The sequence below is a fragment of the Neopelma chrysocephalum genome, unplaced genomic scaffold (assembly GCF_003984885.1).
Source record: "Neopelma chrysocephalum unplaced genomic scaffold, ASM398488v2 Primary Assembly neopelma1_323, whole genome shotgun sequence".
NCBI classification, from domain to species: Eukaryota; Metazoa; Chordata; class Aves; order Passeriformes; family Pipridae; genus Neopelma; species Neopelma chrysocephalum.
Window position 1 is genome coordinate 2,439,206 of NW_020897986.1, and position 25,973 is coordinate 2,465,178.

The 25,973-nt window shown below is 35.8% G+C and overlaps 1 protein-coding gene across 9 annotated transcripts in view; it reads right to left on the reverse strand.

The window, feature by feature from the left end:
• CCDC73 (coiled-coil domain containing 73) overlaps positions 1-25,973 on the reverse strand; it is a 65,105-nt gene that overhangs the window by 23,526 nt on the left and 15,606 nt on the right. For all 9 annotated transcript variants that reach the window (XM_027705349.1, XM_027705351.1, XM_027705346.1 and 6 more), the window contains 7 exons: positions 19,737-19,808; positions 16,389-16,460; positions 15,589-15,624; positions 13,780-13,854; positions 11,944-11,982; positions 5,641-5,776; positions 2,738-2,817 (listed from right to left, as the gene is read on the reverse strand). In XM_027705349.1, the coding sequence (XP_027561150.1) occupies positions 2,738-2,817; positions 5,641-5,776; positions 11,944-11,982; positions 13,780-13,854; positions 15,589-15,624; positions 16,389-16,460; positions 19,737-19,808 (510 nt within the window). The remainder of the gene's footprint in view (positions 1-2,737; positions 2,818-5,640; positions 5,777-11,943; positions 11,983-13,779; positions 13,855-15,588; positions 15,625-16,388; positions 16,461-19,736; positions 19,809-25,973) is intronic.

Consider the following 25,973-nt stretch of genomic DNA (forward strand, 5'->3'; position numbering starts at 1 on the left):
ATCCTACCACATTGAATATCAAAATGTTCAAATCCGAAAGCAACTGCTACCTAAAAGGAAATTTTGCCACAGTCCATTACATTAAAATTTAGGAACTGGAATTGAAGCTGGTAATGTCAAGAGACAAATACAACCTCTCCAAATAACATTTCTTTCCTGAATTCCCAGAAGACTAAAGCTGTGCAGAGTAGACTGCAACTTCACCCAAGTTTACTGTTGTACATATTTAACACCACCCATAACAAACATGCAATTTCATTATATTGGAGATTAGGGGCTTTTTATCCATAAATGTTGAATTGCATTCACTAACTTCATATTCCCACTAAGAACAAACCTGTGAGATCATCCTGGTCTGAGTCAAAGTAATGGCTGTGATAAGAGCTGACAACCAAATTAAGATTTTAGTACTATGGACAGTCATTCCTGCTCCAGCACTGAGGCTGCAGAGGAAAGAAGTTTGAACCCATAAGTTGTCAGAGCTGTTAGAGTTCAGTCAAGTCTCCAAGGCAGATAAAAACAGCTTTAGAAGTTGTCCCAACTTGTGCTGTAGATATCAGGACTTCTTTCAGCTATGTAGCAAGTGAAAATAGCCTGCTAATCCCTTTTCCAAACTTTTCTAAATAGTCCAGTTCAGATTGTTCAGAACAGGATGATCAAATACTAAAAAAACAATAAGAAATTCAGAAATAACAGAAATTAAGGCATTTCCTGGTGAACTGAAGCAGCCAGATTAAGTTTCAGTTGGCCCCTTCTTCTGCTTATCTAACAGTATTTTATTTAAAATTCATTACCCATGACCTTAAGAATCAAGAGTACAGTTGAAAAAAGAGTGGATCAAGCAATATGTTTAATTGTTGGAGTACATAAATCACTATCAGTTTCTCACACCTATGTTAGTCACAAATTTCACTACGTAAAATTTTCTTAAACATTTCTATTTTCTTATCTCTCAAATTACTTACCCTCAGAGAATGCTAAGTAATTCATTAGTCTTGGTTTCTTACCAAAAGCAACAGATCCAATTTACTGTGATGCTTAAATATTTCTAAAATGCCTACATTTTTTTATATACAATATATTACAATAAAGATATGCTGCATTTGAGATGAATGTCCCTCTTTTTGTCACATACAAATTATTTATCCTTCTTTAAAGGAATTGCACAGTTGAAGTGCACCCAATGCACACAAAGTTGTGCCATTGACACCTTCCAATATTTTTCTGTTGCTCTTCCACCCATCTAATATTTCATATAAATATATATAGCTTTTATACATAACCTATCATTTGAATTATGTAGCTAAATAAACGTTTTTAAATTCCACAAAGCCTAATTGTGATTTAGAAATTAATCTGAGAATTTTTCCAGTGTTTTGCTTTACTATCATTGTGTTTCTCAGTCTGCTTTTATGATGGTAAGAGTTCTGAAATTTTGAGATCCATCACTTCAAAACTTGATCTTTTTGATACTGAGATTTGGCATGTTATATTCTAGTATGTAACTAAGTGAATCTAGATTCAGTTCCTCACTAATTTTTAATGTAGCTAGAATCTCTCCATGTAATAAATATAAAAATTAAGTAAAGCACTAAAGAAGGTAGGAATGAAACAAATGAAAAAAATCTCAAACTGTTTATATTTCAAGATAAAGTCAAATTTTAAGTCAGGCTTTTAAAGGTATCAAACTCCAAAGAACCTTAACAACAAGAGGCTGCATGCTCTTAAGAAGAAAAACCAGCACTAGATTCAGGGAGACTGTTCAAATACTTCTGTAACTTCAAATCCCATTTTTCAGGGAAAGACAGGCAGTGGCAGGTAAGCATCCATTTTTGATCAATATAGATATAAACATAAATATAAAATGTATATACTCCCTGTTCCTCGTGTACAAATTATCTTCTTCCCCTGACCCTTTTTGTTTTCCAAAATAATTACAATCTTTACAAATATTCCATGGTAGTTCAAAGCATTCATCTGGAAACTTGGAATTAACATGAGACCAAGAAGCCAAGACAATCATGTCTAAATCATTAGAGAATTTAAGGGAGAAAAAAAAATTAAAAGAAGAGGGAAATAGAAAGATGAGGAGATATAAAAAAGATGTGTTGGGATAAGATACTGAGTGTACAGAATAAGTCTGACTTAAGAGGGTCCTTTGGTTCTTCTCCTGTCAGCCCTTAGGGAACAGTTCAAAGGGAAAAGAGAACTTTATCCTTCCCACTGTCACATATGTTCAACAGTGTAGCTCAAAAATGTACCTGACAAACAATACCTTCTGAAGAGATGCAGAGAGAAAAGAGCTCAGTGGCCAGACAACCTCTTTGTAAATAAAGTGACTATAATCCAATGGCTCAGCTGCCTGTCACAAAACTCTCCCACTTCTGTCAGAGATTCACTCACACATTTTATCATCTCTGACTAGACTGGAAACACCTTTCCACATCAGATGGGAGAAGCAATGACAACACAGCACAGGAAGAAGAAAGGTCATTAATAATTAGCAAGAAACAAGCAGGATGCTGTAGAGGTAAATAAAAATTCCCAAGTTACAGAAATTATTCAGAGCTGCTCCAATTTTCAGTGAAGTATCTGTGGAAGCATGAGACTAATTTAGCCATGTCACAGAATGAAAACCTGTTCTGCTGCTTGTCCACTACTTCCATTAATACTGCAGAGGCTTTTGCAAGTCCCAGAGAATCCCGTTTCTACTTTCAGAAATGCATCCCATACTTACTTCCTTCAGATTGCTTATTTCAGTCTCTTGTCTTTCATTCACTGCTGTCAGTTTCTTATTGTGCTGTATGGCTTCCTGCACTTCAAACAAAAGTTAAAGCATGTTAATAAAGACTTGTATCAATATTTGATTTATAACTGCAACGTACGCATATATAATTCATAAAATAACTAAACATCTTCGTGGAAGGGAGACTAAAACTGAAAATATGATTCATTTACTTTTTCTGTGTAGTGTGATACAATACTGGAGGATTACACCAGGTGGTACCAGTTGTTCTGTACCTCAAACAACGAGAGAAGACTCTTCTGTATGTTGGTTTGCCTTTTTTGGGTTTAATTGTAATTTAATTTTTAGTGTAACTTGATGACATTTTTTTAGGATCACTTGTCCATGAACTTTGAATCCTAGTTTTGTTTTTTTTAACCAAGGGTTTGCTTGTAATTTTCTGATGATTTTAATTATTTTCAGAAGAACATAGAACATAATGGACCATAATGGACAGAACATACAAATAATTGAGTTAACAGATGTACACAGTTATATGCATGTAGGCCATGGAAGCCAGCAAACAGCAGGGGATAATGCAGCAGAAAACTCTAAACTCTGTCTCTTCTGAAAGGGAAGGGAATTTTCTCTTAGACTTTATACAAGCCAAGATATCACTGGGAAATTGCTTGAAATTCCACAACGAAAAACTGAAGATATTCACTGGCCCCTGTACTTTCTCAGTCACCTCTATTCAATCTTAGTATTTTCATCCTCTGAGGTGTCTCTTTAGCATTTTCTATTTTCTGATTCCTCTTCATTCACTCCTAATCCTTTTTCTTCTGGCACCACACTTGAATACAGGAGCTCTGCACACTCCATCACACCTAGAAAGTCCTTCCCTTTTCTGCTAAAGATGGCCCATCGTGGGGGAAGATGGACATCAGCCTTACAATACAAGAAGCAATTTTGCAGTTTTGTGTGAGAATACATGCTTAAAAAATTAAAATACTGAAGAATGTAACAGCTATCTTCTGATACAGCTTGGGAAAAGCCCCCACAAATACAAACCAGCAAAAATTGGTAAAACTCTCTCCTATCCTTCAACAAGAGTCATGTGCTCACTCTCTTGCTTTAAAGTACTAATAGTGGGACATTGGTTAGCCAATAAAGGTCTGGATTTATTACCAATTCCTGTATTTTCCCTCTACAGCACTATAACACATCGATTTCCACTGCCTTTTGTCCCTACATATTGCTTTAATAGGGCAGATAAAGAACAAGCAGTTTATAAATTTAAACCATTTGCACAAAATTGTTCCTACCCTTCCTGCCTGACCTTCCCACTGAGGGCAGTCTCTTGCTCAGGATTTACAGGTCACCTACGTGCCTATTGCACATCTCACACACTGCCATGCACATTGAATTCTCTGCAGTAAAGATACACTAGAGTCAAACTGCTGAAGATATTGGCTCTTTGAACAGAAGCAGTTAGTAACCCACTTAATCTTTTCTAGAAGTTCATTTTGCAATTATTGATAAATATAAGGAGAAACATGGCAAAAAAAAAAGGTTTTTTTAATCATTCAAATGTAATAAGTACTGAGAGTAATTGTTATCTTTCCAAGAAATTGCAAAAAGACTTTTGTATTTGATATAACAGTAAACCCCTGTCCAATGTAAATAAAAGCAAAACACAGCAATATTTTACCTTTATATGTTTTTAATATTAAAAATTAACCTCATAAAAAATTGAATGCAAAAAATAACTGGAGGTACTGAAATATCACAAATATACACAGAATATGTCACCAGTTTATTCAAACTAGAACCGAAAATAAAATTTTTGTTTCAGGCAGAAACTAAAAATTTAGTAAGACTCAGTATTTCAAAAGTTTTTTGGTGATCTGGATGGGGTTTTTTTGTTTGATTGATTGGGTTTTTTGTTGTTTTTATTGTTGGTTGGTTCTGTTTTCAGTGACACAACTACTTCTTCTTTTCCTTAATAACACCTATTTTTATTTATGTCCCGTGTATGTGTTTACATGAATGAAAACTCCAGGCACATGAAACAATACAAAAGTCTATATTCTAAACATACACTGTGATGTTTGCATGGAAATTTATCACTTTGCTATGAGAAACAAGGATCTCTCTCTCAAACTAACACATACAAAACTTCATTTCAATGAGGTATTTTTATTACCTGGTTATCCGAGTAATTATTTGACAGATAAAAATTAAATATTTATAGAAAATAAAAGTGTGTGGAATAGTATTTTTGTCTGCTAGTAGTTTCACAAATAATTTTGTTATGTTTCAGCACATGAATGGGGATGTGCTATAGATTTATAAAGCTTGAATAGACATATAGCAAGAATCTACATAACAATGATAACTGCACAAAATTATTCATAACACCCTATTTATTTATTGAACTGGTTTAAGATTTTGTATTTCTGTACAAGAAAATAATTTTTATTATTTCATTAATGGTTTTCATCCATTTTCCAACATTAAACCTACATTTAAAAAGCATTCATTTTCCCCTCTTTGCTAATTCCTTTACTTTCATCCCCTCATTTGAGCTGGTACAACTGCTTTAAGCTGATTATGCTGAATGGCAACAGGAAGTTGGCCCAAATTAAGCTGCTTTTTTGTGTTTTTTGATTGGGTTTATTCTGGGGTTTTTTTTTTGGAAAGGAATGGATCTACTGCTGGATTGTTCTGATCACAAATCAGTTCCTCAGTATCATTTCCTGTGTGGTCACACACACAACTGTAGTGGTGCATCAGCAAAGAGCAGCACTCGGCCCAGGGCAGCTGCTATTTTTTTGAGTTGTCAGGTGTCTCCAACTCAGTGCTGTCAAAACACAGAAAAATCAAATTCAGGAGGACATTTAAGACATACATACCACTGTGCTCTAGTTTTGCATGGACCCCCTTTATGATTCCAAACTGAGATGCAATAGTAGCATAACACCTCTCGACTTCATTCAGTTTCTTATGATGCTCCTCTTTCGCTGTCAAGTGCATCTGTAATTTCTGATCCTGTTGGGAACAGAAATGAAGCACACATTTACTGACAGTAAGTAGCTCTTCAAATGCTTTTGAATGGAACAGCATAAATGCAAAATCATTCCTGGAATATCTCAGTGGTTTATTTCATAGCTAGTGATCAGTTCCCATTTTCAGAGAGCAGGAAGACCTTCACCTGTGTGTTAGATTATCAAAAATACTTTTACATATTTTCATATGTTGTCCCTTATATTTTGAAGAACCTCCATGTAAATGCCTGCAGAACTGTACAAACTGCTTTCAAATCCTGATCCCAAGTTTTCCCCACAACCCACTGTCCAAGCAACTTCACAGAGGAGTCCAGGGCACAAACTAGTAAGTGGCTGAAGACAGGTAAGAAAACAAGCTCCTTGAACTTTGGCATCAGTGCCAGTGTACTCATGGTGAAAATAAGGCCTATGGACGTTTGTGGTCTCCTGTTACACAACAGAAGCAAGCCATTCTTCAAAGCCACATTTGAAAAGCCATTAGTAAAAGCACTGTCTTCCTTTCATGCTCTGAAACGCTTTCCAGCATAACATGCTTTTAATCAACAATGACAACGTTTTAGGCTATACTGCAATGAACACCCAAACAGGTTTTTTACCAAGAAGGGCACTGTTCAAAGTACAGGGTACTTTCAAGATGGTACTTGCAAATATGGTAATCAAGGGCTTTGAGCACCTGAGACGGGAGGAGAGGCTGAGGGAGCTGTGACTGTTCAGCCTGGAGAGGAGGGGACTCGGGGGGGGGGGATCTGGTGAATGTGTATGTAGAGGAGGGGTGTGTGTGTGCAAGGAATGAAGGAATCACAGCCAGACTCCTTTCAGTGGTGCTCATGGACATGAAGTGAAAGACAGGAAATTGCACTTGAGGGGAAAACCATCTCTTGTGAGGGTGGTCAAACACTGGAGCAGGCTGCACAGGCAGCCTCTCTCTGTGGACAAGGCTCTGTGCCACCAGCTCCAGCTGACCCTGCTTGGAGCCACCTCCGGAGACACCTGAGAGCCTCACCCATTCCAGTTCTGGGACTGTCAAAAATGACACAGCCCAAGAACAATTAGGAGACAGTTTGGGTACCTGACACCTAAATAAAAGAATTTCAACACGCTTGCTAAAAATCAGAAGTGCATCAAGCAATTCTGTAGTAGTGGTGACTGATTTAGATTAGTGAAACTAATGCAGATTAATAGCCTATGCTTCCTAGGAAAATATAAGTAACATTTTAATAAGTAATTATTAATTCCTCAGTGTCAATTAGCAGTTCTAGTATCTTGAAATATGATTAATTCGCTTCTACTTTAAGATCATGTATCAGTAGGGAAGTTTCTAACTACTTTCATAAATATCTAACACTTTCTTTTTACTTCTATTGACATGTTGGCCCAAGTAATATTTTACCACAATGAAACCCACATGGTAATTCATTAAAATGTATTTACTGACTTTTACCAATCTCTCATTTTGTGAGGGGCAATTGAAAATACATATTCACAGGAAACTATTCAGTGACACATGCCAATGATTTTTTTAAAGCTATTTGTTATCCTTTCTTTCCCATGTACCAAATTTTTTGTGTTCCTCTTTGTATTGTTTTTTCGTTAATGGCTTTGTAGGTACTATTTGGTCAGTTTTAAAATTAATTTTTTCTGAGGAGAATGGGTTAAATTAATTTCTCAGAAAGGATAACCATTTATTTAGATATCTAATGCATTTCTAATCTACACTAAAGCAACACAGCAATTAAAATGACTTGGGCCAAATTCATCCCTGTGTGTAAATCCAGGTTACACAAGGATGCATCTGGCCCAGTCTGGTTGGGTTATGCAAGGCTCCATTTCCATACAGTAACAAATGCAATACATGTCCAAGCATCAGAGGATAATAAAAGCTGAGAGTAATCAAAAGAAATGACCACCATAAGGCCAGCAAAACAGGATATACAATACAAATTTCTCATGTTTTATAAGGTATGAAATTAAACACACTACAGCAAATGGAAAGTCATAATGGAAGCACTGGTAAAGAAACACCACCACTTACAGAATCACTGCAAGGAATGTAGGTTGAGAATGTTCATATACTTTCTCTTTTCCCTAATCAGAAGTTAACTGTTGAAGAACTGTGCTTAAGTAATGCCAGGAGGGGGATTTTATAACAGAAAAATTAAAGGGAAAAATTTTCTTTGTTTTTCCTGATAGTCCCTCAGGTGTATTTATTCTAAGAGACTGAGGAACAGGAGGCATCACTGATTTGAGACTTGTGGCAAGATCTGAGGGGGTTTGCACTTTTTTAATATGGATTTTTTCTTAGTGTTATCCCAATTTATTTCTTAAGTCAGCAAGACAGTGTTAATGCTCCCTCCTCCTCTCTCAAAAAGTAGAAATATGCTTTGCTATTTCACAGGGCTCTTTCCAGGGAAAAAAAAAAAAGGAACTGGCCTGCCCTCTCTGCAAGAGTTTTATTAAGAGCTCACCACTTGCCTAAATATGATTTTTGATGGCAGGCTGCTCTCTAGGCTTAGTGCACTATAAAATAAAAGCCTGAGTATATGATTCCTCTGCTCACAGTGAAAAGGTCATAAAATATTTTCCATAGAAGACAAGCAAGAAACATCAGGAGACACTGCAGGATAGGGAGGGGATGACCCTGGAGCTGGAGTAAGACCCACAGAATCTTGGTTCCTCTTCCTAACGTCTGATACTGCAAGAACAGGAATTATTGCCCTGCCCTCCACTAGTAATAAAGATAAGCTGGGATGGGGAGTGGAATTGATTGTGGCCATATGGTTTGTTGAGGCACAATGATTTCTTGGTGGAACTAGACCAGAGAAATAGCTCAGGGTCAAGTAGGTGACTGGAGGAACACAAAGAGGGAATTGCTCATATCTCAAAGATATTCTGGAAATTGAGTCACTAGTCAGAGGTACTCAGTGAAGCAGAAGGTGGTAATTGGGAGGTGAAAGTGTCAGAGAAACAAAGGAGATGTAGTGGCACGGAGACCTAAGGCAAGATCATGTGAAAATTATGCAAAGGGTTACCAATTGTAAATCTTCGAAATAGGAATTTTTCTTCCACAGTAGATCCTTTAATTCCTACCATTTTTCTACTTAAAAACAATTTATCCTATATCACTGCCTTCTCACTGTGTTTTTAAACAACACAGTATGATTACAGGCAAACTCCTAAAAATGCAGGAAGGAAATAAAAATAACATTCCTATCACAGATTTTTAAGAACAAACCAACTTTTAAAGTTTCATATAGTTAATACATTCATATATTCATATATTTTACACATTTTGCAGTAATTACTTTATCATTCATTTGGCAACTACATCTGTATTAGAAAACTAAGTGGTGGCAGGGGAGCTCTCAGGAAATGCCAGTATTGCTGTTAAAATATCCCTGAGACACGTTGGCCTATGTCAGGTAGGACTCATGCAAGCAGAGTTGAGGGACTGTCTGCTGGGAACAACGTGGGTTATATAGATCCACCTTTCCTCTTCTCTGAAGAGTAATAGAGTTTATTCAACTTAGACCATTTCATTGCAGCTTCACTAAGTGGTTTCACACACATTTAGTTTACCAGTACAAGCACAGTCAGCAAGTGAAACTGGACTAGTTACCAGTCCTGCACAGAGGCACTCACTCACCCCATCTGCTATACTCACTGATACTGATGCACTGTCCCCATTGACTACATAGAGATCTTGCACTCCACATTTGCTCTTCGGAATTGCACAGATTTGGTTTCTAAAGCAGTCAACACCAGCCTCAATCTCATTCTTGGGGTTTTTTTACATTTTAGCACTACAACATATATATATATATTTTTAAGATTTAGGTACTGCAGAAGACAAACAACTCCAAATGCTCACTCTCTCAGACATGCCCAGGATCAGCCAACGTGAGTTTGCAAGGGAAGACAAGAACAGATGCTACATGCAGAGAGTTCTGGCATTCTACAGTGAATCACCTGCCAGGTAACCAAAACCTGAGCACAGCCATTTCTGGGCAGTTATGGCCTTATTTCAGCAGCAATTAAAGAATGCAACACACAGCTCACACTCAAGTGCCCTCTGTCAAGAGAACTGGCTTTGCAGTAACCACCCTGCAGCCTCCTGACTGCACGAGCACTACTGTCCATATGTAGTGAGGTGCAAAGCCACTACACAGCATGCAATAACCAACACTTCCATTGTGGAAACAACAAAATAAAGACAGATGATGGAAAAGAAATCTTTTATTTCTTTGTCTCTATGCAGTCTTTCAAACGAAACAAAACCTTCCACTATTTCAAAATTATAGCATGTATAGTAAAATTTATACCAGCACTAAATTTTCACATAAACTTCAGTGGATAGCATGCTAAAATATGGCGTATATGTGAAGTATTAACATTGCATATATTAGACTAGAAGAACAGAATTAAAGGAACAAAACCAGAATTAAATGCTCCATCAGTAAGGCATGCTCAGTTCCCAGCATGCACAGAAGCTCCTTGGCTGCCTGGCAGGGTTTCTAAGGTGCCAGATATAAACTGAACAGCACATCTGCTTACTCTCAAAACACGAGCCAGGGCACGATCCAATCTGTCCCTAACAAAGCTAAAACTGAAATAGAAATGGACCTCAAATAAATGAATGGTTTGGAGTTTCAACCAGTTTTACTTTTAAACACCCTGCCATTTGCAATGACCAAGAGTCTACATGGGCACCTACTACTCTGACTCATCTTTTTCAGTGCAACTACTCAAGGAGTAAAGTTGGCAGAATTTGACCTGGTCTAAAAGCATATTAGCACACTATTGCATAGGGCTGCAGGGAAGAATTCACTTCTGTCTACCTTGTGGGTTTTTTGTTTGCATCATTTCATATCAGGGCATCTTCCCATAAATAAGTCCAAACTGTACATGTTACATTTAGTGCTACACGTAAAACAGGATTTCTAGTATCTTGTGCCCCACTCAATAGTGTTTTTAATTACCATACCGTATCAAAGGTACGGTACACCAATGTTTTCAAAATATTCAAATAATTCAAATTATTGAAAAGTTTCCAAACATAAGAAAGGAAGATATTTGTTTAAGCAACACAGATGCATTTCCAGCTTACAGAAAAGGTGTTGTCATTTAAATTTTCTCACTCATATGGAAGACTGAGCTTGTAAGTTAGGAAAGAAAGATAATATGTGAAATGACCTAAATGTAAGTCCAATAATTTTGTAAATTTTTCACACGTTTTTAGATCAGATGCATTTTAAGAACAAATACAAGTTAAAAGTGAAGTAAGACAAACCACATTTTATGTTGCCTTTGATCTTTAACTTGTAGCCTTATCTCCCAGGTCAGAGGGCACATTATTCAATTTCACCATATTTTGTGTAAAACCACTGTAGCGTTGAAGATGACTTTCAGTACAAATGTCATGGTACTTAAAGCTAAACTGGACTCTAGTTTTTTGAGCTTCTTAATTAAAATCACAGTTTGTAATGGTCTGACAATATTATCTTTATCCTTTCCAGTTGAGCAGCAGCAGAATTTTCACAGCATTTATTCAATCAAGCCTAGCAATGTTTCTGCAGCTCACTCTTTCACTTCCTAAAACAGACAACAGGGTTCAGAGCAACTATGCTGTCACTCCGTATAAATTTATTCTCTGTGTCAAAGGGAGTGAGCTGGACTGGATGAAATCTAAACTGTTCAGGGGAACTGATGTTAAGAAGTAATTCTGAGGAGTAAAAAAGAGTGAGAGGAAAAAGAGCATTTTTTTCTTAAAAACAAAACTAAAAACTTCTTGGAATTACCTATTACTTTTTGAGATGAATATGCTAGGTCTTATCAGAAATATAATTATATTATTCAAATCAGCATTTATAAAAAATCTTTGGTCTATAAAGAGAACAAATGTACCTATTCTACTTTAATTCAATGAGAAAAAATGCCACATGCTAAACAGTAGCTATCACACTATAAAAACCAAAAAACATCGCATTTGTAAGTTTTTCACATTCGAAGCTGAGGCACTGCCTTGCATTATTTGTAATAATTATCACACATCATTTAAGTATTAAAGTTGGTTAGCATTGATTTATGCTCTAAGCAGACATTCTCTTTACATAAAAATTCTTCCTTATTTTCTTACTTTTATTAATTTCTTACCATTTCATTCAGTTTCTTTTGTAAAGTGTATTTTGAAATCTGTAAAACAAGAGAGTTATTCAATGAATTGTACTCACATTTTTTCTGACAACAACCTGCATATTTAGGTATTGTTATACCTAACATTCAATTGCATTTGTTGCCAATCCATCCAACACAGTAATACTGGTTTTGAATTAATGATGACACTATTATTAGATTCATTTTACGTAATTTCACTTCAATATTTAAATTATGTAAAACCACTTTACACTGATTTGTTACTAGAGGAGTTTTGAAAAAATGCATAAAACCTTGTGTTTTCTGACAGGTATAAAAATAAAGTGTAAATGGACCAAACTCTGTAAACTAGACTCTTAGAAAGAAGAAAACAGAGATAGTAATTAAAGTATTCCCTCAACTCCTACAGGAATATATGTCTGTTCCCTGTTGGAAAAAAAAGTCCCAAAACCATCTAGTTAGATATTCTGAATGGTAGCCTATAAAGAGATATTGTATCAATCTCACATGCTTTAATAATATTCAGCTGACATTAGAAGCCATTAACACTATTTTAATACACCATTGACAGAGTATTTTGATTTGAACAACACTTAAGAGTAAAAGGCAAAAAAAAAAAGAGTCATGTCAGAGAACCCAGTGTGTGCAAATCTTATGCAGAAAACATTATTTCCAGGGAAAAACAGGAGAACCATCATTTTAAGGTAGAATTCTGACTCTCTGGATAAAGAGGAATACAGAATCAAATTTAAAATTCCTCCAAACAATTTTCCTGGGATCACATGTTCATTGTGACCTCCTGCTTCCTCAAGCCACAGCAGAATTTCCTAGATATGAACTATACTGTAACACAAATGTTTGATCTGTGAACATTAAACATTTAAGCTAACCTTCTTTTAAATTTCTGGTTTATCCTACAAGAGAAAGGCCAGTGGAATCTTTTATTCCTCCTGCTGTCCACATATTACGTTCAGCAGACCATGGAGGGATATTCTACATCATCTGTGCTATGCCAAGGTTTGAACAAGGCAACAAAATCCTTACAGACACTGTACAGAAGGCCAACCCTGGGAATTAATTTCTTTTGCTCCCAAGATACATTCAGTGCTAACTACATGATTAAATAAACAATCTGATACCATGTAAATGCATCCCATCACAAGAGAATGTTGATAAGAACCAAAGCAAGTTGCAAAATCACAGTAATAATCCATTATAACTAATTTGTTTTCAATAGAATTCATTATTATCCCACTCAGTTTTCAGTAGAAAAATAATTAGTTCCTGGTAATACCTGAAATCTGGCAATGAATTACAATGCTTATAATCCATTTTCAATATATCTGCTTTGGTCTCAAACCATGGATTAAGTGGTAAATACAGACACCTCCCTGTGAAACAAAGGAAAATACCCAAACCCACAGGTAGCACTGCAAGTTGGAGGCCCAGAGTGAGTGTTTACTTCTGTTCAGGAGGCCAAAACCAGAGACTCCAGACAGGTGAGAAGTAAGGTGACAAGAATAGAAAGAAACAGGAAGGCTGTGGAAGCGAGAAGAAAGCCCACTTCACACACTCTTTGAACCTTTGGGTCTGCAGCTCTTCTGGAGGAAGAGAACATTAGTTGGAAGGGGCTACCTTAGAGTAGTCTTGGCACTGAAGATTAGAACAGAAACTCAGTGTTAGTCAGGTGTCATATGTCTACATGTCCTAGAAAGATTAGATGAGAAGGCCTTAAAGACCCTCTTAAAAACAACTATTTTCTTACTAGCAAGAAAACTAAACCCAAAACACTTGCAATCCAAAAATAAAAGTTATTTAACAAAAATAATAGCTTACCTGAAATGCTTTTAATGTTTCTTTCAGTCCATCAATTTCTTTTTCTTTTGTTTCTACGGCAAGTTGGTATTTTCCCTTTCAAAAAAACTGTACTTCAGGATTTGGGTGGGATAAATGCATTTGCATTAAGAATTCATCAAAAAGAATGTTACAGAAATGAAATTGGACTCTGCTATGACAGAATAAGTCATTGGTGAAAAATTCAGCTAAATAATCTTAAACTGTAGAAATATGTTGGTATACAAAGAAAAGTGTAAACACAATAGCATGTTTTCACCACTTATGACCATACTCAGCAAGTCTTACAATTATCTGTTCTTGGAGAGACAAGCCTGACAAAGGCAGAATTAATAAGTTATTTTAATTTAGAACAAAAACACTAAATATAAAAAGAAAAGTTTCAGGTAAATCCATTTTCTTATCTGCTGTAGAAGGGTCTTCACAGAAACAACTCCCTCAGTTTTTCCAAACCACAAAGACTGAAGTGTAATCTGCTATCAACAGAATCACTAAGTACGGTTTGTATATTTATATATACAAATATAAAAATACATGTGTGTTCATACACACACACACATATATAAAATGAGCACGTGAGCAAAGTCAAAGGATTTCAGTAGAATTAAATCAGATAAGAATCTCAGGCAGCAATCAACCCAGTGGAGAGCAGAATCAAATCTCAGAGAATACACCAGGGAACACAAATGCATCCATTCAACCAGCCCTGCATGTTCCAGACATTGCCAACACACTGCTGGCTGGGCAATCTCCTGAAACCATCCACATGACTAACAGTACATACAATCTCAATTGGAGCAAAAATTGGTCTTTCAACTCTGTCTTGAAACATGAAAGCTTCATTTATTCTTTCAGTTACTTTGGTATAAAGCACTGAAAGTACTATTCAATTCAATGGAAGTATTTAGAAGGAAAAATTAATCAGCATACAATTTAATTCTGAAACAGTAGCTGCCACTGAAAACACAAATCAGAGACTAATAAGTGGGTACGTGTGGGCAAACAGAATGTCTTAGCAAGAAGAAACTCCAAATATGACCAAGAAAATAACTCAACCAGAAAATATAAATGCAGTGAACAATAAAGTTTACTTTGACACACTTTCCAACCATTTGACCAGTTTGAAAATTTCTGTGCAAGTTGCTATGGAATGTGCAGATACTCATCTGCTCTTAACTACTGGGAAATTTGAGGGAAACAATAGAATCCACACACATTGACTTCACTCTTTGAAACAGGCTCCTAGTACCCTAAATGCAAATCCTTCGTTCAGAGGAGGAAACAGGCACTCAACTCGGTATAAAAACTCACGTGGTTAAGAAAAATCACATAAATTCAAGGTTAAGTATATATTGCTTCAGTTTAGTTCAAGTTTCTTATGAAACCGGCTCAGCTAAATCAAGAAAAGCCCTATTAAAATCTGGCTTCCCTAAACCAGTTAGAAATGTTATTTTTCACTAGTACCTGGAAAGGCCAAAGACAGTTTGTCCCAACCCCAGCCCCAAATAAAGTAAATATTGTATAGCTTCAATACAGAAATATCAAAGAACACTCTTTCCCCCACTGATTTTTAGCATAAACCAATTTTAAAGTGACAATTCAGGAGTAAAGTTCCATAGGCTATAAACAAACAAAAAAACCCCCAGAAGTAAATTCCTTTTGCAAAGGCCATAGCAAGAAAAATAACTTAATTACAATTTACTTAGTTTATACTTGTTTGGTAAGTTATATGGCATTATTATTTGCATATGCACTTCTCTGGATGACAAATAACAAATAGTTACAGAGTACCTTTTCTTCTTCCATGGCAAACATCCTTGCCTGTAGCTTGATTATCAGTGGCATAGGAAAAAAAAAAAGAAACAAACAAACAAAGTCAATGCAACACATGACATTAATTTTATTCATGCAGCTTGACAAGACAATGTAGTTATGTTACCCTGCATAGTGTAATTCCTGATTTATTTTTTTTAAACTATAGTCACAAACAGAGATCTGTGAATCTCAAATTATTTTTTCAAGACAAAAAATTAATTGCTTGCCAATTTCTTTTTTTGTGTGACAGGACTGAGATGCAGCACTGGTGATAAATTCTTCATCACCACGTGCAACAGTTTCAGTTCCTATGTTCTCTGCAAGCTCTTTCAGCATTTAGTATTTACTCATTATATATTATGGAGAGTAAAATGCAAGACTGACACATGTTGGCCAGAGTGAGTTCTGTGGCAGATCTTTTACCGTGGTTTATGAATCTACCCTTGCAGAGGTCATGCCATCTTAGAGGAGAAAATAAAAGAAAAACCAAAACAGAATAAGAAAAGTATTAAAAGAAGTGTTTTTTTCTTTAGGAGTTTTTCGAAAAAAGAAAAGAAGAAAAATCCCAGGAGGAGTGGCTTTACTGGGAAGACCTGTCAAAATACAAGCATTATACTGTACCCAGAAAAAAGAAAAGGACATGATTTCTCTGAGCTGTTTATTCTTAACATTTTACATGCAACAGAAAAATATTTTCACACCAACTGGTAACTTGCTACGATGCCATCATATTAGAAAAATCTCACAGTCAAACCTAGAAGGCCTTATTTTGCTACCTGTTTTTTAAAAGCTGCCATAGCTTCTTTGTTGTGTTGCTGCAACGTGTCCATCTGATGCTGCAGAGTCTCCTGCTCACGAGAAATAACGACAGTGTTATTAAAATATTATCTTACAGCAAAGCATATATGTAGTATTTCCAGAAAAAAAACTGATTCCTGGCTAAGAAAGGCGTGACTGATTAAAAAACCCTGAAGACTAAAAAGAGGCATTTGTTAACTGATGATCATCTCTTTGGTAGCAGCTTCTCTTTAAGTCTTAACAGGTAACAATTCTCACCCCTGGAATACAGACCTGTTGCTAAGACTTGTGTAAGCAACTCCTTACCCATCCCACCACCCTGCAGATGTAATCCACATCCACTGCCATCTTAACACAGCACCTGCACACTGTTGCAGGCACTTAGAATAGAATTTTAATACCCATTAAAAAGTATAATCCCATTTAAAATAACAATCTGTTATTCTGCTTTTAGTTAAACTTTAGTCACTTAACAAGCTACAAGAAAGAGGAGCTGAGGGAAGGCAGAAAAGACTAAGTGTAAGGCAATAGTATAAAATTTTTATCATCCTCCTGCCTGGGTTTACTCTTACCTATAAAAACAAGAAAATGAGTTAAGTTGTACTTTTTTTTGTTACTACACTCTGCAAGTTAAAAATCTCAAACATCTTTAAGCATCATGCTCCTGTTCAAGATACTTCACCTTTACCAAGGAAGTCACATATGGAAGATCAGGTTTTTTAAGTTCTAGACACTAAAATATATTAGGTAAAGGTAGTCAAAAGGCTCTGTCCTTGAACAGCTATCTCAAAATATAGAGGAGTTTAGGTAAGATGTATTAGTGTGAAGTAGGAAACAAATCACAAATGGCTGCACAAAAACAAATGTAAATTGAGAGTATTAAAAAGAATGAATGGGAGAAAATAAATTGATCATTTGTTTCACACACAAGAAGTCTAATTTCTTCTCCTGCCTTAATTGAGAGGTTTTTAAACATAAAGCCTATTCCAAAATTGCTTTCCTGTAGCAAATTGGTGTTGCTTCCACATTCTACAAGTGAGAGCTGTTGCCCTTTGATACAAGAGTAGAATCCATGGTGGTTTACAGTCATGTACTTACTCGTTAACTCATTGTAAGATAAGCAGAGAAAGTTTTGATCTGCATCTAACAAACAACACATACTACATAAATGAACATCCCAAACCATGAAAACAGAAGTCTTGAGAAAGGTTCTCCTCACGTTGGCCCCTAGACTGTGTTCAAAGACGGGTTCTCCAGTGGGTAACAGGTAAGCCAAGGACAGTAAGAGAGCCAGAAGCAGGGACAGCAAATTAACTGCTCTCAGTGAACTTTTCCTACTCACCACAGGAATAAAATTTTATATCCATAGTATTGTCAAATTAAGATCACACTCCTTTAAATAATAGGAATTCAAGTCGATATCATATAGTAATTTATGGAGATATAGATTTGGTTTCATAAACCAGTCATCCTTTACACAGTTTTGTCACAGATGTAATGAAAAAAAAGCATTACTGAAGTCTTCATAACATACCACTTCCTTGTACTGTATGTTCAAGTGATGCATTTTACTCTTAAAAAGAGACAGGGGAGTGTCTACAAATATTCATTTCCTAACAAGTCTCACAGGTAAGACTATCAAAGAAAATGATTATATATAACTCTCCCAGAAATTCAGTTTTGGAATATATTTTCCATGTATGGCATGTATGTGTGGTGCAGGAAGACTGAAGAACTAAGTTATTTTTAAAAAATAAAGGCAAAATCAGCTTTGATATACAAATGTACAAAAGTACAATGAGTATGCTCATTATACGTAAAGCAGTATTTTCTCCAGTTATTCTGTTTTCCCTGCTCTAGCATATTTTTTTCAAGAGCAGCAACAGTATTCATAAAATGTAAACAAATACTTGCTTTAAAATTGTAATATTAAACCAGAAACTTAGCTGAAGTCATGTCTTTATTTTAAACTAGTTTCTTAAATCTAAGGTAAAAGAAAATGAATGACAGAAATGTTGAATGAAGGGGAAATCTCTGAAGGAAAAAACATAATGGAATCTTTGATAAACCAGGGGAAGCTGTCTATGTACTGAACTACTACTGAGGTCAATATGATTCTGCATTCAGAAACTATTAGGTCACTAATTCAATTTAAATGCCACACTTAGAATTGTCATCTCACTGGAAGCTCCAGGAAAGTTGTATTAACTTGTTCTTTGAAGTTCCAGAACATGTGCTCACATGAAGTTGCCCAAATCTACACCTCGTTGTTTTAAATTACCTTTGCCACGTGCCAATGTGGAGGAAAAAAAGAGAGTTTACCTAACTACCTGTAAGTCCCATCTTTTTATTAATGGTAAATTGCTGTTTAAGGTCTCAGAATGGGTGGAAATCACCTCTTTTCAACCCAGATTATTAAGAACTGTAGTGCTAGTTAAGGAAAGCAAAGAAGGGTTACAAACTGAAAGCACTGTTGCTTTTACAAATATGAAATGTTTCCTGTTTCTGTGTGCACATATATATCTTTCAGGAAAGAAAAGCACATAGTTAGGATTATTAATTTAAGATTGTTAGGATGAACTCCAAGATGAAATAGTCTTCCTTTACTACTAAGATGTTAAAAATCCCAAGATCAAGGATAGAGCTGAAATTATTGTTTTTTCTGTGATCATAAAATATACAGAGTGAAGCCTTTTATCCTCTGACCCACTGACAGGGGTCATAGGTTTGATTGTATTAGAGAAGGGAATGGATTTCCTATGAAAGCATAACCTCAGGAGCCCTAACTCCAAGAAGAATGTTAGACTTCTGTCACTGAAAACTTCATTCTGAATGTTTAAAAGCTGACAGACTGCTTTTGAGTATGTCTAACATACAAGTTCTTGTTTAAAAGAATTCTTTTTGGAAAAATTGTCACTTCCAGAACATTGCAAGGGAAGTTACTTGCTGTATTTGCACTTGCCAAAGTCAAGCATAATACAGAGAAACTGCTGCACAGCTTCCCCCACACTAATATGTCAACATCCCTCACGTTAAGCTAAATATCTTGTTGTTTCAATACTTCCCTCCTTCTGGACTGGAGATTTCCAGTCATGCCAAATATCTTGATACTTTTCTGTTAAACAGAGTTCTAGGCCAGGCACAATCCAAATCAAATATAAAAGCTACATATATTCAGGGTTAAACAATAAACTCCTGGCTAGCACATTCTACTACTACTAATAACAATAGCCTTCAAAAGAGGAATGGTAGCAAATCACAATGTATGTTAATATATTAAAATTAAATCTCTGCAGTAAAACGTCAAGAGCATGTAGGAAAGTTACCTTCTGCCATTCAAGTTCCTGTTTCTCTACAACAATTTTCTTGATTTGATCTTCATAATTAGTCTCCGTTTCCTGGTTAAAAAACAAAGAAACAAATATAAGACAGTACCTGCAAATCAAACACCAACATAAGTCGTGTATTCATATTTCTTCTTCCTTTACAGTCCAGTACACACAACAGTATGTGTCTGTACACCACCCAAATAAAAAGGAAACAGAAACTCTCTGGATGTGGAAAAATAGCAGATGAGTTCAGCTGGTTTGGTCGGAAAATTTGCAGAACAAATAACATCGACTGAAATGCACAGCAGAAGATCAGGAACTGGGATTACAGCTCTCTTAATTAGCAGGAATAGTTCCCTCCTCACACATATTATCTTCTGCATCTTACAACAAAACCAGACTCAAAGGGAATAAACCAGACTTGACTTCACCATTGAAAAATGATTCTGATGAGGAGAGTCAAAACAAGGAGATGAAGAGAAATTCAGCAAGCTGCAAAATGCTTCATGGATCCACTGTAGTCAATGATACAGATAATCATGGTTAATGACTCAGAATCTTTAGGACTTCTTAAATATTCCACTCACAGCATTTGAATCTTTATGTTTTTGACATCTCCTGACAAGTGAAAAGTTTGTGTCAGCAATTACTTCTGTTATTATGGGAAAAGTGAAATGTTTATCATAACCTTCTGTGCCGAGAAGCCTCCAGACCTACCAAATAAAAGAAGTTAAGCAGAATCATGGATAATAAACACATTTTTGATAAGACAAACTATCAGAAAATCTGAGAAGACCATAACTGAAGTCTGAAGTTTCCTTCAAAATCCAGAAGAGGTACTAGCAACAGGAAGGTGTGTTCTCCTGTTTCCATGTTCTTTCAGAATCACCTTATCAAAAATCAAACTATTACTGTGATAATAAATGAGCCTTATCTGCTGATAGTCACAGATGGTAAAAAATTATGAGAATTTCCCTGAAACATTCTGGTATTGAAGTCAAATTTTCCCAACAGGAATCAGCTTCCCTTTTGAACCAAATTTTTATGAGCATTGGCCTTCCTTTACAAACACAATACTCAAAAAAAAAATAAATGGAAGAACAGGTTCCCCTGTGGAACAGTCATGACTTCTTGCAAGAACAGTATTCAGGCTTTGATACATGTCATAAGCAATTCACCACTGTCCTTTTATTGCATATAGTCAAAATAATGAATATCCCTTAAAGACCTAGGGAGCTCCGCTAATGTGTCACTCTGAGCTTCAAAAGGCAGATTTCCTGCCTTTTCACTGCACACTGATGATCAGCTTGAAAAAGGGACCACATTAAGGTAAGACAGACTTCTCTTTGATGAATTGTTGCACTAATAACATTTGCTGAGGTCTTGTGTTGGACACGCTCCAACAAGGGCCAAACTGACTGTGTGAGGGTAAAAGAATATTCCCAATACTTGAACAGTGTATTTTGATATATTATGTGCACATTTATGCTCTTTTGAGTTCCACTTCCCCACTAGAGTTTAAAATCTGCAATGTAAATTCATGAATAAATTAGCGCTCTTGAAATGACTCCCATGTCAAGAAGTGGTTATGATCCTTAGGAAAACAGTGACATCTCAGAAAAAAAAAAACAACAAAACACATGGATTTTTCTAGTAAAAAATTAAAAACAGGCCTCAAAAAAGTTATTGCCTTAAAACTGGGGTTTAAGTAAAATTCTACTGAATTGCAGTACCATGAACAACTATAACTTACCATGAGAAAAAAAAAAATCCCCTCTGGATGAAGTAATACATTTCCTGACACACTAAAAGAACAAACTGAGGCTCTTTCTCCTTCCACAGTGAAGCAAACAATACAGGTGCTTTGGTTATCAAGTATGCTGCATCTTTAAGAAATGCAATTCTTTCCTAAACTCAGTACAAATGAGGGTTCCAAGTTTTTGATACAAGGATATTTACAACACTTCAACAACTGGTGCAAAACAGTTCTAAAGAAGATTTTGCAGCTCTATCCACTTAGTATAATATTTGATTCATGGTCCCACGGTATCATCAATAGAAAATAAAACGGCAAAATACATCCCAAGGTGATTTAAAATAGGTTTTTGACATCTTTTATTGGGTTTAGGGTCAAAACTGACTTCCTTGATTAACAGTCAGTTTACAGGTACACATGTGGATGGAAACACACTTCTATCCACAGGAAGCTGCTCCTGAGCATTTCAAGAGATGCTTGCAGGGTCTAAAAATATATCTCAACACTCACGTGAATTTCACATTTTACAAAACACTAAACATAAATATAAAATTAAAATTTGGCTTACAGAAAACTAGAGAAGAGTTCTTTAGCTTTTGCTTCTCTGTTAAGCACCAGTAGAATATAGATGGAGAAGAGACTTAAAGATTTCACACGTTTTAAGGTAAAAAAAAATTAAAATTAAGAGAACTTGAAAGATTATCAATGCTTCCCAGTTCTGCCCTAACAAATGGTACTTCAGAGTTGCAATGACTTTGTTTTCTGATACTAATCTATAAGTACTGAAGGAAAATACATCCCCTTAATTTCCCTGGAGTGTTAAAACCAAACAAGTTTGACTTAGAGCTTCTTATAAAGGTGTAATCTTAAACCATTTAAGTCATCAAGCAACAAATGCTATTCAAATGATATATTATTAGAAAAAGTCTTGCTCAAAATTGTAAGGAAATGGCATTAAATCCCATTTTAAGCAAGTTCTTTGCTGAGAGTACTAAACAGGATAAGAACCAAAGTTCTAAGTGAACAACACTCCTCCAACCTACCTACTCCCAGATTATAAAGGAAAATCTGGAAACTATCAAAAATGTGAATGTATGTAACTACTGTTGAAAAAAATAAACATCATAAATACTTAAACTGAGAATGACAATTACATGATAAAAACATTCTCATGTGAAATCGCCAACAGTTATAAGCCTTATCCATCATTTTTACATCTTTCAAAGGACATTTACAGTTTACCCATTTTGAATTGAAAGCTTTTAAAACTTGTGTGAAGCACTTTTTTTTTTAGAAGTTCTATCAGCTGTTTAATAAGACAAAAACATTTTTGTTATACTTAGGAGAACAATATTGTATATAACTCTGATGAGGTATCAAAAACCCACAAAACCTTAGAAGTGTTCATTTTTTATTAGACGCCTTAGGACTACATGGATTTAAGTGTTTTTATAAAAAAGACTACCATAACAATAAAAGAGGAGTAATTTGATGGTTTATTTACTCGTTATAACCTTTAGAAAGTGTCAAGCCTTCTTTAAAGTGTTTGCTTCAGGCTGTGGTTTTACAAGATGGGCTGTGGATTGGTCAAGCCCCCTCGATTTCTGACCCTGAACAGATTTAGGAACAGAGTACAGCTGGCTCATGTCCAAGCAGCCAAAACTGCTGCTAGGTACTTTTATTATCTTTTTCAAACTCGCAATCTACCTCCTACAAAATTGCACATCCAATTCTCATGCAGGTCAATCAAATACTACTCACTGAAACTACAGTTTCCCATTGTTTCATACTATAATTAGAATTCCCTTCATGAACTAAACAGAGCAGTATAACTTTTAGTGGACTTTATGGATATCATTTTTAAGTTTGGTTTCCAGCACAGATTTTAAAGGGAGAGAAAATATTTATAGCAGAGTTATTCTAACTTTAGTTCCTGAAAAAGCATTTTTGGATCTTAATAGTTACGACAGTTAACAAAAAACTGTAGCAACCATATGTTTGGAACCTGTTCTCAAAACTTTCAGAAGCAGAGACACAGAAATGTATCCCAACCACCTTTTTCCTTTGGAAATCTTTCATTGCTCTGTCCTTGACTCCACTGCACAGGCTGCAATTGTTCTATATTTAAATATATCTCATCTACTGAAATATATTCCTAGATATGCATTGCATTGTCACTTATAGTGCTCTTCTCTCCAACTGCAAGCATTGTTTCTCCCCCTTTCTTTTTTTTCCTCTATCCATTAAGAAAATGAAATCAAACTCTTCACCATTCCTATTGTTTGTGAGCAGTTAGAATTGTTCCTTGCAATGAACCTCACTAAAATCTTGCATTTTCATAGCAGCCTCTTTATTTCCAGAAAATGTTTCTCCCTTACTTTCTAAAATATTAATTGTCCTTCTCATGAACAAGAATTAAAACATACAGTATTAAAACATTTCTTTCTTTCATGATTCTATACTTATCCTATGCAGTAGCCTGAAAATAACTTAAACCCAAGCTCTGTTTAATTAAAAAAAAAAAAGGTAATTTATGCAATAATTTCACTCAATCTCATGGGTTTGGTCACTGCAGATGGTTGCCACAGAGCTGCCTATAGAGCTACAGTTGCCTCTGGTGCCCTTTTTAACTTTTCTGCTGTTCTACACCTCTGAAGGGGGTTCTTCTTCTGCAGAACATGCCTCCAACAAGATTTAGCACTTGGTATATTGTAATGTTTCTAGGGATTTTTTTAGGTCTAGATATAGGCCAACAAATATGACCATTATGATCATAACTGGCCTGCCCACCAATATTGTAATGCCACTAATAACTCAAGTTCAGTCCCTCTGCTTTGCTCATTCTGAGAAGTTTATGGTTTTATCAACTTTCTTCACTTAGTATCTCAAAAATCAACCTGTCTTTTGGGCCCAAGTGACATTTCCAGTCCCATTTTGCAGTGCAAAGCAGGAGCACATTTTAGGAATGGGAGAGAGTAGTCAAGGGTGAGCAAAGCTCCTTCGTGTTCTGCCTCTAAGAACTAAAACCAGGCCTCTGTGCTGAAGGACATGGGTTAGAAGAGCCAAAGCCACAGCAAAGTTAGAGTAGGAGGAATTTGAGATAAATTGCTCAAAACTCTCTGAAAAGAAGAGCACATCTAGCTCTGCAGCACCAGGGTGAACTGTGGCATCTGAGAACAGCAACCAGGAAAAAAAAATCCAGGAGAGGTGTTGTGAGAGCCATAATGTCTGTCTGCAGCATGGCAAGAGATGTGAGTCAGGATTTGGCTCTTTTAGCACATCAGTAAATACCCTTCTTGTGTTTTCTTCCTCAATGGCATCAGCAGGAAAGTGGGTAAGCACCAAAAGGTCTCACATACCAGAACAGAAGGCAGAAGACAGAAAGCAACAGAAACTCAGAAAAACAGGGGAAAGAAAGAGGGGAAAAGAGCAACAGGGAAAGAGACTTGAGTGAACAGCAAAATGATAGCACCAACCAGCTTTTAAAGAATATTCCTGTCCACAATATGGAACTGGCTGCAGAATGAATTCTGAGACCCCACATTTCTGTGCTGTGATCACAGATATGAAACTCCTGTGAGCATAGGTAGAAATTCCATGGCAAATCAGACATCTCATCCCCCCTTCTGGGGGCTGGTTCTAATGTCACCTGCTACATCAACACACTCCTTTGGCTCAAGCAAGGCAAAAGTTTTATGTAGAGTTTGACATTAAATAGTAGAGTGATAAGTACTAGTAACAGCAAGTCGACATGGCTTCAATTTACAGAGGGTTGTGGGTTTTTTGGGGTGGGAGGTGAGGGTTTGTCCAGGATTCTAAAGAATCCTATATTAAAATCTTTATTTGAACACAGAAAATGGGTTTTTTTATGAGTAAAATCAATGCTCTTTGGAAATCTAATGTTCTTTAATACAACACAGTTTTCTTTTATGGTAAATATTACCCTTGTGAGAAACACAAGAAAATTTGAGAGCTGGAAAAAATTATTAAGCATTTTAGTTAAAAGAGAAGCACTACCAAGTTATACCTATATCATAACTGCTCAAAGAGAAAAGAGTAAAATTTATTGTTTGTCACTTTGACTAAACAGAAGTTAATAAATTCAAGGCACAAAGGACAGAATCTGTAGTATCACCTAGGCTTTATGAGGTCTCAGTTAACACCAGAAAGAGCCTCAACAGCTGCTTGTTTTCAGGTATGGAAACAGGTCACTGATGCTTATCCTTTGCACCAAATAAAACATTACTAAAATTTTACAAATCAGCACTAAAATTTATCTTCCTTGTGTTCAGCTAATCAACATCTACAGTGTTTCAACTGCTACTTAAAACCACCCATACCCCCAGGGTGTTAGAATTCCCTTGATTTCTTATGTTTACATGCTTTTCTGCCTAAGGATGTTTTTTTGGTATCTAGGACAAGGAAGAAAATAACACAATATATCTGCTTTCTTGTCCTTGTAAACATTTTTCTTAGAC